Source organism: Bos javanicus, chromosome 10 (genome assembly GCF_032452875.1).
Source record: "Bos javanicus breed banteng chromosome 10, ARS-OSU_banteng_1.0, whole genome shotgun sequence".
NCBI classification, from domain to species: domain Eukaryota; kingdom Metazoa; phylum Chordata; class Mammalia; order Artiodactyla; family Bovidae; genus Bos; species Bos javanicus.
The window spans coordinates 21680397-21693118 of record NC_083877.1 but is presented as its reverse complement, the minus strand read 5'-3'; the positions used below and the strand labels follow the sequence as shown (position 1 = coordinate 21693118).

The following is a 12722-nucleotide window of genomic DNA, read 5'->3' as shown; positions in this document are numbered from 1 at the left end:
CTCTCTGTCCTCTCTTTTCCCAGGGTCAAAGCCTTCCTTTCCCAACTGGCTTACCCTCCTCACCTCTCTGCTCTGCATGTGGCATCAGCCTCCCCTCCCCCAGCACAGGGGGAAAGCTTTTTCCTCAGCAGCTCTGCCTGGTACAGCCCTGTGCATCTTTCCACCTCATCAACTTTTCATCTCTTTGCAAACGGAATCAAGAAGTCTCTCCCTCCTCCCTGCCTCTCTCCCTCTCCTTTGTTATTAGCTTCATGACTGGGGATGTTAATGTATTCACTAGACAATGTCTTCACACCACTGTTTCCTGTAATTACAGTCCCTTCCCTCCCACTGTCCCAGCCCATTTGACTGTAAAATGCTTGGAGGAGGGACAGTGTGGAGAAAAGACGCAACACAGGCTGAGGTCGAGTAGTGTCATGTTAACATTCAACAAAGTAAAACCAATAATTACCTCTGCAGTAGCTCATTAACAGCTGGTAACACATGGAGGTCAATGCATCAGAGATTTAAAAAAAAATGTGATCGATACAATTGGGGACCCCTCCACTAGAGGATGGGGAACTGTACCCCTATTACCAACAACAGTCACCCCAAGAAATGCAAGCAGCCACATTCGTCTTCCTTCAGTGGGTAGATCCACTATACTTGTCATGTAGATCAGCGACATTGTCACTGGAGACCCGGATCCAGCCATCCTCCCTGACATGGTAGAGGCTGACGGAACCTCCTGAGTAGGCATCTCTGTAGGTGGCTTGGTAGATGGCTCGACGGGCCAGATCATAGGCCTCCTCCACCTCCAGGTCATAGGAGTAACCCCGATCCATGACCCCGTAAGCATATACAGAGCCAGAACCTACAGAGAAGGTGGCCCCTGAGATCCGGTTTCCTTCACTGTCCACGTAGTAGAGGCCTAGAAAGAGAGATGAAGCCAGTAAGGAAACAATGAGCACCTCTTCGGACATCTAATTCCTCTTTAAAGGCAACAGTCTCCTTTCCTCTTGAAACCCAGGGAGACCAACAGAAATTCAAGAAAATAGCACTTCTATAAAATCGCTTAAAAAAAAAAGTGAAGAAATAAAATTAAATATGAAGACTTCAGGATTCTACACATTCCACTCCATCTCACCTCACATTACAGTTACTGCCTTGTCTGTCTTCTCTGTACAACCAAAAAAGTCATTCAAATGACTTCGGTTTCAAGCACAGAACTTTAGTCACTGTGGGAGATAATGTTTGAGACAATCCTAACCCTCCAGAGTTCAGACTATCTGGGAATATTATCTGGACAAGTATGCTATCTCTTCTATCACACAGTAAGAGAATAAAGCCTAGAATTCTAAGTCATATTGTAAAGCACCTCCACGGTCCAACATGGTAGCCACTAGCCACATGGGATTCAACACTTGAAACGAAGCTAGTACCTACCACATGCTGGAGTGATAGTCTTTTGGATATACCAGGTTAAATAAAATATATTATTAAAATTACTTTTCCTTTTCAATTTTAAAAACATGGCTACAACATTTAAGATTAAATGTATGGCTCACATTATATTTCTATTGGACAGTGCTGGTATAGACTAAACAGTTGGCCAGGCCAACCACCTTTTTTTAATTAAAAAAAATTTATTTTCTTTTTTCTGGCCACATTGTGCAGCTTGCAGATCTTAGCTCCCCAAACCCAGGACCTCTGGGCAGTGAAAGCACACAATCCTACCCACTGGACCACGAGGGAATTCCCCCAACTGCCTATTTTTATAGTTTTTTTTGGAACACACCAACCATTTGTGTATATATTGTCTAGGACTGCTTTTATGCTAAAACCAAGCTATGTAGTTGAGACAAAGATTACAGAGCCTGCAAACCTAGAATATTTACTTACATTTGATCCTTTATGAAAAAGTTAGCCAACCTCTGGTATAACAAAGTTAGACACAGATTTAATAAAATTTTTATCACTTCGATCTGCCCCCTGGACCTCTCCAGCTGGATGCCTTTGTCACCAAATTCATATTTAAATTTCCTGTCCTCAAATACTTCCAGTGGTTCTCCCTTATGGGCCCAACTCATCCCTCTTCTGCCCCACCCATCCACTTCCTTCTGTATTTTCAAATTTTGTCAATGTATCACTAACATTTTTCCTATTTCAGTGGGTCTCAACACTAACTATACATCAGCATCATCTAAGGAAGTCTTTTTTTTTTGGCCAGGGCATGCAGCTCCCAGCACCTTAGTTCTCCAACCAGGGACTGAACCTGGGCCCCCGGCAGTGAAAGCGCCAAGTCCTAACCACTGGACTGCCAGGGAACTCCAGGTATTTTTAAAAAGATGCCAAGGACTTAACACGGGTATTCTTTTTTAATTGGTCTGGGTGGGGGACAAGCACAGAGCTAGATTCTTAAGTTCTTCAGGTGATCACGATACAAGCCAGGTTGAAAAGTACGCCCCTTATCAGTTTCCAGGTTCCGATGGTTGTAACATGGAGCCCCTCCCAGGCCCACTGCCACTACCTTGCCAAGCCAGTGCACCATCTGGTTCCAATTTCCCTTTCTGGCTCTCTGGCTCACTACTCTGCTTCACACATCTTTAGTCCAATTAAACCAGACTTCCAGTTACTACTGGCAAGACCTCATGCTTCTTCCTTCTCTTTTGTTCATTATGTTTCTTTTTTCAAATCCAGGAAAATGAGACCTACCTATGAAGCCCTCCCCAGCTTCTCCCATCAGAAGCAATTCTTCCTACCTCCTTAAATTCTTTCAGCATTTTACTGGTTCTCTTTAAAGTGGTATTCATCTCATTCAGCCTCCCATGAAGTAATCTGGGATCCCTTCTCAGTCTGCTTGAGGCCAGGGGCTGACTCATCCTGAATGGGACAACTTGTCAGGAAGGCTTCTCTGAGACAGTACAATTTAGGTTAAGCTCTGGTTTCCTGGGTTTTCCTTGCTGGCCAGTTTTTGTACTCTTTTACACTGTTTTCCACCACCTGGGACCAATCCAAGAGCTAACGGTTCAAAACAACATTTCCAAAATGTCTCCCTAGACCGCACAAGAGGTATGGAACTGTTCTTTCACACTTTTCAAAGAGAAATGTCTCAATTTCCAAAGTAACAAACTGAGCTCCTCTCTCACAGGCACTTTTAAGTCTCTCCTCATCCATCCTCTATTGAGGGGCGAACTAATATTCTCCAAAGCAAATGAAAAACTGGTGGGTATTCTACAGTTGATCGACAGAGAAAAACTAGGCATTTAGAAAGGTAAATGAGGGAATTCCCCGGCAGTCCAATGGTTAGGCCTCTGCACTTTCACTGCAGAGGGCACAGGTTCAATCCCTGGTCAGGGAACTAAGATCCCACAAGCCACAAGTTTAGGAAAAAAAAAAAAAAGCAAGCAGGTAAATGAATTAAGCAAAAACAACAGGAGGAAAGATTAACTATTTTCAAGCACCAAAGGGGAAAATTACACAGAATGTGACTAGCTGTATACCAGCTTGACTAAAGGGACATTCAAAATTGGCAGAAGAGGAACTGCTATCAGATACAAGTCTGAATTTCCTGGCAAGGATTTTATATACTAGGAAGAAAAATAGGTTAAGGAATTCTTTTCAGAGACAACAGGACCAAGGTGATTATATCAAGCAAGGAAAGGAGATGGGCCCAAAGGGCCCCTTCTAGGCCAAAGACTCTCTACAGGGAAAAAGGGAAGAGAAATGACTAACTTTTGAGTAGTTACTTGGTTTTGTTGTCCAATATGGTAGCCACCAGCCATATGTGGCTGTTGAGCCCCTGAAATGAGGATGACACACCTCAAAATGATTATTTTCGTTATTATGGATTAAAACAATTGTTAAAATTAATTTCACTCATTTCTTTAAGCTTTTAAAATATATCCATTAGAAAAAAGTAAAATTACATGTTACATGTGTAGCTCACATTTTTTAATTTATTTTCTTTATTATCAAGCTCACATTATTTCTATCAAATTGCACTGATTAGAGTTTTTATGTCTATTACTCAATTCTTAAATACAACTCTTTGCATGTCTTATCATTTTACAGAAGAGACTAGATATATTTGACATGTATTGCCTCATGGAACCTATATAAGATGATGAAACAGGCTGAGAAAATAACCTGCCCTAAGTCACATGGATGATCAATGACACAGCTAATCTACCTCTGTGCCCTTTCCTACACTACATTTCCTCCTTGAACAAAGAGAAGGAAGGACTGAGAACTAATCAACACATCCTTAGCACTGACATATGCTCTTTGATTCATCTGTTCATGCAACCTCTCTGTAATGGCAGCCCAAGAATCACATGGTTGCAGCGAAACTTACCAGGGCCCCTCTTATCCCAGCCACAGATCATGGTGCCCATGGAGAGCCCCATGCCTTTATACTGATACACCATGTTGGCAAGCAGCTTGGAGGCAGCTGCTACGGAGATGCGTTCCTTGTTTCGAAGCTCATAGATTCGACATTGCCGAGCCAACAGCCTCTCCCAGAAGCTGCAATCCGCTGCACCCCCAGCCATGGTGCCCAGCAGGTAGGGGTTGATCTCTATCACCTTCTTTACTGTCTGGGAGGCGATGTAGGCACCGGCTGTGGCCCGGGAATCTGCTGCAACAATGACTCCATGGCGAAACTGTTAAGATTAGAGAAAACACAAGCCAGGGGCCACATCAGACCACAAAAACATCACCTTGACATTTCTTTGTGCATCGATACAACCCCAGAACATCTTTGTCGCTGCTGTTTTATACTTCACAACATATTTTCCCACTTATATGTCACTGGAGCTTCACATCAATAGCTTGAGGTGAGATTACCTTCACTTGCTGGCTGAGGAAACAGGCTCAATGAGATCGAATGACTTACCCAAGACAACAGAGCCAGTTATTACAAAGCTAGGCCAGGAATCCCAATTGTCTGGCTCCTATTAAGAGCGCTTCCTCCCACCAACTTTACTCCTCAAGCCATAACTTTTCAGTTACCCTGACCTATCCGGGCCACTGTTTCCAAAACTTTGGGCGGTCACAACAGCCTTCCCTCTGCCAGAGTTCACTGTCGTTGCGGCCGCCTCTTTCCTGGACAGGAGCAGCCTGGGGTCGCCTGGGAATCAATCTAAACAGCCTCGAAATCCTTCTCCCACTTACCCCCACTATTCCCCAGCCCCACCGCCACCCCGCTCCCGCCAGAGCGAGAACCGAGGCCTCCCGGGACAATGAGACAGCGAAACTGCCGGGTTCGGGGCAAGAGGCCCGAGCCTCCGCCTGGGCTTCGCGGCCGCGGCCACGGCGGGTTCTGGACCCGCTGGGAGGCTGGGAAGGGCGCGGGCGGGCGGGATTCAGCCCGGCACGGCTGCTGTGTCTGCACCTTGAAGGCCAGGGTGGTGGTTCCATGAAGTATTTCAATTCTTGGCTCCTCTGGGACACCCCAGCTGGGCGCGGCCAGGCTCAGCCCGTCGCTGGGACTGCCTGGACCCAGGTCCAGCAGATCCGCACGACCCCCGAGTCCAAAAAACCCGCGCCGGTTCACCGATAGCGGCCTCTCCAACACGCTGGCCAGCGCCATGTCTAGTAAGGGCAAGGGAACTGCTTGCCAGAACGCCTAGCAAAGAACGACCGGGCAACGCCTCGCCGTCACAGCGTCACTCCCTATTAAATCTATCCCAGGGAGGAGCCATTTTAAGTCCTGGCAACCACGCCTCCAAACACAAGAGCCAGATGCGGGTAATTATTTTCACCAAGGAGGGAAAAAATAAATGGCTTCACTCCCCTTAAATTATAAAGGGGTGTGGCTGACATCTTGACTTTGGCCACGTAACCAACACAGGATTAGATTAACATCAAATTCATAGGAAGCAAACGCAAACGTCAGGATGAGGGAGGGAAGTGGGGCCGGCCATCTTTGAGAAGGGCGTGACTGGATGAAAATCTGTTCTAAACCGGTAGTAGTAAATCGGCCCCGCCCCGCCCGGTGTCCAAGCAACAATTAACATCTATACCTTTTCAGCAGTCTGTTAATGAGACTGAAGTTGACATTTTGTTCAAGGGCACTCTCTAATACTGGGTAAAATAATGATCTACTCTGAGGCCATTTTCCTATGAAGTTACTAAAACCGCAGTAGTTTGAGCTAGAAAGCGCAACAAACATGAGTGCTATACCTCTGGTTTTTTGATAGCATCAATCGCCACAATAGCCAGGTTCTCTAACAGCAACCGATTTTTAAGATTCAGTATTGTCTTCACTCCCACCCCCTGGTGGAAATTCTAGTAAGTAATGAATTGCCCAAAAGGCAGATAGAAGAATAAAGAAGGAAAAGCAAAGGGCCCAGTTAATTCACAGACTGGATTCGCAATTCAGCTCCTGAATAACTGAGTCAATAGTAATTTACCATTTCAGAGCCTGGAGAAGAGTTGAGGCTCCATAAAGATGTACCAAGAGGTTTCCTGACTTAATCTTGCTAAGACAAGCCCTTATTCAAGAACGTGCTGTATTTCATTGTCTCTCCCTCTCTCCACCCACCTTCGTTTTTCAACCCTTTTGGGAACTATAACAAGCAAAGAAGTGGGCAAATGTATGAACTGTTGCCTCCTGCTTTACGTTTCTATGAAGTCAGTGTCTAGTCTTCCTTGTTGGATTCCAGCAGCAACATCCATCAATATCTAAATTCCTCATTCCTCTGATGCCCAACTCAGCCCCTCCTCTTCCCAGCAGACTCTGCATATGTTGTATTTTTAATGCTGAAATTCGGCAACTCTTTCCAAACCCAACCATCAGAATGTAATGAAGCAGAAGATCTTTATGTGGGTCTCACACTTGGATGGTGTGGAAAGTGCAGAGTGCCTCTGTTTATTGAGCACATAATATTTTGCAGTCACTCCTGCATTGCAACTAATCCTCCTTCTGACTTCTCTCAGTGGTTCTTTCCCTCTGCTACTAATGGTGTCTGTACTTTTCTTAAAGCATTTTTATATTTTAACCTGGTTATAAATATACATTTATCTCCCACTGGATTGTGAGTTTTTAAAGACAGGTATTTCTCTGGAATTCCCTGGTGATCCAGTGGTTAGGTCTTGGTGCTTTCACTGCCAGGGCCCTGGGTTTGATCCCTGGTCAGAGAGCTAAGATCCCACAAGCCAAGCTGTGTGGCAAGGAAAAAAAAAAATCTGTAAAGACAGGTATTTCTCTCTGTGCCCACTATTTGCTTAATACATGTTTTTCAAATGAACATGTGAAAGGATGACAATATTGTTCTTCTAGTCACTGTGCCCACTATTTGCTTAATACATGTTTTTCAAATGAACATGTGAAAGGATGACAATATTGTTCTTCTAGTCACAGAGGCTTGATGCCCTGGCTCATACTTGACAGCTCCTGTTCCTTTCCTCCGCATCCAATAGATGCCAAGTCCTGTTCATTCTCCCTTCACAGTGCTGCTCACATTCTTCTTCATTGCAATTGATATTGCCTTTGGCTTCTTATCTTCTCAATCCTGAATTACTGAAACATTCTCCTAATTTTTCTGGGCCCAAACTATGTTTCTAATTAATTCTACACAGTACCAGGTTGACTTTCTTAAAACATCTTCTTGATCTTTACCTCCCTAATAATGGTCTGTAAGGTTCAGCTCCTCAGTATGACATTTAAAGCCTTCCTGAATCTGTTCCCATTTTACCTTATATTAGTTCTCTGCTCCAAGGTCCCATTCAGGGAGACCTCAAAGAGGAGAGATACAAATGATCAGTGCTGCAATGAGTGGGAATATAAACTGATACATACCATGGAGAATAGTATGGAGTCCCCACCCCCCCAAAAAAAATTAAAAATAGACCGACCATATGATCTAGTAATCTCATGTCTGTGTACTTATCCAAAGGAAATGAAATCACTATCTCATAGAGATAGCTGCAATTCAATGTTTACATTATTCACAATTACCAGTATATGAAAACAATATCCATCATCAATGTATGAACGCATAAAGTGTTATATATGTGGTAGAATATTATTCAGCCATAAAAAAGAATGAGATCCTGCCATTTGTGATGAGATGGATGAAACTTGAAGGCATTATGCTAAGTGAAAGAAGTCAGGCAGAGAAAGACAAATAACATATGAGCTTACTTATATGTAGGATCTAACAAAGCCAAACTCTTAGAAACAGTAGATTGGTGGTTGTCAGAGGCTTGGAGTTGATGAAAATGGGAAGATGTTGGTCAAAAGTGTACAAACTTCCAGTTATAAGAGGAATAAGTTCTGGAAATCAAATGTACAGCACAGTAACTACAGTTAACAATATTCTTTTGTATCCCTGAAAGTTGCTGAGAGTAGGTCTTAAATGTTCTTACCATAACAACAAAAATGACAATTATGTGAGGTGAAGGATTTGTTAACTATCCATATTGCAGTAAATGTTTTGTGATACATACAGAGACACATACACAGAAGTATCAAATCATCATATTGTACACACTAAACTTAAATAATGTTATATGTCAATTATATCTCAGTAGGGTTTCCCTGGTGGTCCAGTGATTGTGTGCCTGCCAAAGCAGGGGACAAAGGTTCGAGTCCTGGTCCGGGAGGATCCCATATGCCGTGGGGCAGCTACTGAGTGCCACACTCTGGAGCCCAAGAGCTGCAACTGCTGAGCCCACGTGCCACAGCTACTGAAGTCTGTGTGCCCTGGAGTCCATGCTCTGCGACAAAGAGAAGCCACCACCGGCCACAACTAGAGAAAGCCCACGTGCAGCAATGAAGACCCAGTGCAAACAAAAACAAATAAATTATATCTCAGTAAAGCAGGTGTTGGAGAAGAAAACAATGATAAGTGCTATACTTCACAGGTGAGAAAGGTGGTCAGTATAGCTTGGGGTGAGTTTGGGGGTCAAGGAAGGCTTTGTCAAGGATTCATTCTTTGTCTGGATTCATTTCCTTAAATACCACTTAGATCCCATTGCTTCTCAAATTCAGAGCCTCTTCTCTCTCGGCCGCTACCTGGGGAGGGTTTTCAGAATGGGTGATATGTAAGCCAGACTTGGGAGGATAAGATTCAAAAAGATGAAGGGGAAGTGGGAGATGTGCTGGGAATAACATGAAAAGAGGTTGTGGTGGATGGATTAGGATTGGGTCACAGTGGGCCTTAAATGCCAACCTGGGGTGGATTTGATCTTACAGCCCTTTAAGCTCTCTTAGTAGAGGAGACATGGGATTTGAGTGATACCTTAGGAAATCATATCAGCTTGGAGGATGAGGTTAGAAGCGGAGCTGTAATATTTAGAAAAATGTACTCCATATGGTTCCAGAAGTAGATGTAGCTTGTCACTCCGCCCCAATCTAGTTTCTCTTTCTGAAGGGCCAGCTGTCAGTCTCCACCCCTCGTTGGTCTAAGACTTAGACTCAGTATGATGGTATCAAAGTCAGTTGTTTCTCCTGCCTTGAAACTGCAAACCAATCTCTTGCCATTGTGAACTGTTGGGCAGAAAGGAGACCAATAGATCCTTTCAGCTACTTCCTCAGAACTTTAGCACCAGTCAGAGAAGCTGTCCTGCCAGAGAGCCGTCAGGTGTGCCAGACTGTATGCAGATGGAAGTTCATGATCACACCCAAAGCAGAGAAGATGACCTCCAGGTTTTAGTTCCCCTTGACCTGGCCCACGGTGCTCTGTCACTCTGAAGGTATCTGGGCGCCCCGTACGAGGCTCTCTTGCTCTTCTTTCTGTTGTCTTTGTCCCAGTCCCTTTCGTTTTCCCCACGTTGATCATGAGGTGAACCAGTAAGCTCAGTGTCATTGCTCCCTGACCCCATGCCCCTGAAGAGTGAACCCAGCATCAGGGACTCCTGCCACAGGGGATCCATGGCAATCTATTCTGTTTTGTTTTGGTTTGGGGCCATGTCCTGTGACTTGTGGGATCTCAGCTCTGTGACCAGGGACCGAACTCAGGCCATAGCAGTGAAAGCCTGGCATCCCAGGGAACCTAGTCTGACTATGCCATTACACTGACTAGTCTTTACCTTTCCCTAGGCTGGGGGCCCTTTCAGGGCAGGGACAGGGCTTCATTTATCTCTGTGCCCAGTGCCCCCCACAGGAAAAACAAGAGGAACCCAGCTCTGCTTCTTCCACTGGTGCCCCCTGTCCTTTGCAGTTACCCAGCCCCCACCCAACTCCAGGTGCCTGGAGGATGACAGACAGGTGACTCCTCCGGTGACGCTCAGGTGTGTCATGGCAGCGTCTCCCCAGCGCTGAAGACTCCACTGGCCTCATCCTGCCGCCCCCCCAGCAGTCCTCCGAGGGGGAGGGCACTGCTCCATCAGCCAGTCCCAAAGCCTGGTTTGGGTTTTAGGAGAAGCCACAGATCACACACCTTCCTGTATGGTCTGGCTGCAGCCCGGCTTCTCCTTACCATCTCTCTTCCTCCACCCAACCCAGCTCACAGATCCCTGCCTTGCTCCTTCCAACCTTCGCTGGACCCCAGGGATGGCTCTGCAAGATGTGTGCAAGTGGCAGGCCCCCGACACCCAGGAAACGTCCCCTCACCTGCCTCAGGCTGGCAGCTGGGCTGTGCCCCGAGGCTGGGACCCTCAAGCCTTCCTGCAGACCCACGGCCCCAGGCTGGCACATGGTACCACCACCCTGGCCTTCCGCTTCCGTCATGGAGTCATCGCTGCGGCCGACACGCGGTCCTCCTGTGGCAACTACGTGGAGTGTCCAGCCTCACGCAAGGTCATCCCTGTGCACCAGCATCTCCTGGGCACCACCTCTGGCACCTCGGCTGACTGTGTCACGTGGTACCGGGTGCTGCAGCGGGAGCTGCGACTGCGGGCACTGAGGGAGGGGCAGCTGCCCAGCGTGGCCGGCGCTGCCAAACTTTTATCAGTCATGATGTCGCGCTACAGGGGGCTGGATCTGTGCGTGGCCACGGCCCTGTGTGGCTGGGACCGCTCTGGCCCTGCCCTCTTCTATGTCTATAGCGATGGCACCTGCCTGCAGGGGGACATCTTTTCGGTGGGCTCTGGGTCTCCCTACGCCTATGGAGTGCTAGATCGCGGCTACCGCTACGACATGAGCACCCAGGAAGCCTACGCCCTGGCCTGCCGTGCTGTGGCCCATGCTACCCGCCGCGATGCCTACTCTGGGGGTTCCGTGGACCTCTTCCACGTGCGGGAGAGTGGATGGGAGTATGTGTCCCGCCATGATGCCTGGGTGCTGTACTCGGAACTGCAGAAGCTTCCAGGGCCAGAGAAGGAATGGGAGGAGGAGGCCACCCCCGACAGAGCTGGCGAAGGCAGAGAACCATCTGTGGGGCTGGCACCTGGGGACTTGAAGGTGCCCACAGAGAGGCTGTGAGCAGCAGCAGGATCTGGGGGGCTCAGCCCAGGGTGGGAGATGGGGCCGCAGGGGAAGCAGACTCCCAGCATCGGGGTCCTGCTCTCCTGGGTTGCTGGCTTCATTTGTTCCAAGTTTCTACCCCTTTCTCTTCCCCAAGCTATTGAACTCTCTGTCCGACTTGTTCCTGTTGGCACCCAATAGATTGATCTAGCCTCCTTCTCAGCACAGAGTCCGTCTTTCAGCAAATACTGCGCACCAGCTGCACGCCAGATGCTGTGCTAAGTGCTAGACCCTCTTTTCTTGCCGTCTTCCTTTCTGCTTTCCTCCATCCTATCCCCAGTCTCTCTTCTTCCTCTCATTTTAGTCCTCAGCTCAGCTTCAGAGTCTTTGCCACTTTCTCACCTGGATGGGGGAGCAGTGGGAGGGGAATGAGGCGGGGATGGTAGCCCTGGGGACCCAGGCTGGAAGGGACGGGGACAGTGCAGCATGAACATCTGGGGGTAAGTGATGGGCTCCCACTACTGCTTTCCTCCTCTGCCACCACCCCCCACCTGACCCTAATGACTCTGATGATGACTCCTTTCCTGAACGCAGTTTTCATGATTAACTGTTTAAGGTTAATGTGATCCTCACTTGACAGAAGACGAAACAGGTTCAGAGATGTGTGACTTGCCCGAGGTGACGCGGTCAGTCCAGAGATGAGGCTGGGATCCAGGCCATCCACTCCAGGGCTGTGCTCCTTCCGCACAGCTTCTCTCCCAGGGCCTCTTCCTGCGGCCGGGGAGTGATGTGGGGGAGAGAGCAGCTGGGCCGGGCGCCTTTCTGCTGGCCAGGGAAGAAGGAACCTGGAGGAGCCCAAGGGCCTGGAGGGCTGAGCCCAAGAAGCATCCCCTGTTGAGCCCCCTCTGAGGGGTTCTTTCTTACCAAGGCCTGAGTCATCGGTACCCCGCAATCCCAACCAGTGCGCTCTGGCTTCTGGGCCTGTCGTGGCTGCTGCCAGACTTCTCCTGCCGTCCCTTTGCCTTCTCCCCAGCCTCTCCTTCCTGTAGTTCCCTCTGGGCATGAAGAAGAGAGGGAGATGGCTGTGCCAGGGGGAACTGCTGGGTTAGCGCGTCCTCTCCCGCCCCTCCTGTCTGCTTGCTGCTCCCCTGTGAGCCCTGACTTGGCGATGCAGGCTGACAACTCCAGGAGGGATGCCACCCTGCCCCCCTCCCCAGGCCAAGCGGAGGGGAAGGCATGGTCAACCTAGGAGATGGGACCGGAAGGAAGGTTCCTGAACCTTCTTTCTTTGTCCTACTCCTACTGTTTCCAGTCCCAAGATGAACAGCATCTCTTCTCCCTTTTGGACCCCCTCCTCCCAGCCTCTGGCCCAGTCCTGAGCCCCGACTCT

The 12722-nt window shown here is 47.9% G+C and overlaps 2 protein-coding genes across 3 annotated transcripts; one reads left to right on the top strand and one right to left on the bottom strand.

Moving 5' to 3' along the window:
- Positions 1 to 399: 399 nt before the first annotated feature.
- On the bottom strand, positions 400 to 5792 carry PSMB5 (proteasome 20S subunit beta 5). Its single transcript, XM_061430454.1, has 3 exons — positions 5375 to 5792; positions 4337 to 4643; positions 400 to 910 (listed from the first exon to the last, which is right to left on the bottom strand). The coding sequence occupies exons 1-3, from the start codon at positions 5570 to 5572 to the stop codon at positions 624 to 626; spliced, it is 792 nt and encodes a 263-aa protein (XP_061286438.1). The 5' UTR covers positions 5573 to 5792; the 3' UTR covers positions 400 to 623.
- PSMB11 (proteasome subunit beta 11) lies at positions 5649 to 11554 on the top strand. 2 transcript variants are annotated; one of them, XM_061430453.1, is made up of 3 exons: positions 5649 to 5730; positions 8515 to 8850; positions 10433 to 11554. In XM_061430453.1, exon 3 carries the CDS (start codon positions 10481 to 10483, stop codon positions 11348 to 11350), a length of 870 nt encoding a protein of 289 aa, XP_061286437.1. In that variant the 5' UTR covers positions 5649 to 5730; positions 8515 to 8850; positions 10433 to 10480; the 3' UTR covers positions 11351 to 11554. The 2 variants fall into 2 exon arrangements, with proteins under 2 accessions (XP_061286437.1, XP_061286436.1); XM_061430452.1 differs by lacking the exon at positions 5649 to 5730 and adding an exon at positions 5897 to 6273.
- Positions 11555 to 12722: the final 1168 nt, after the last annotated feature.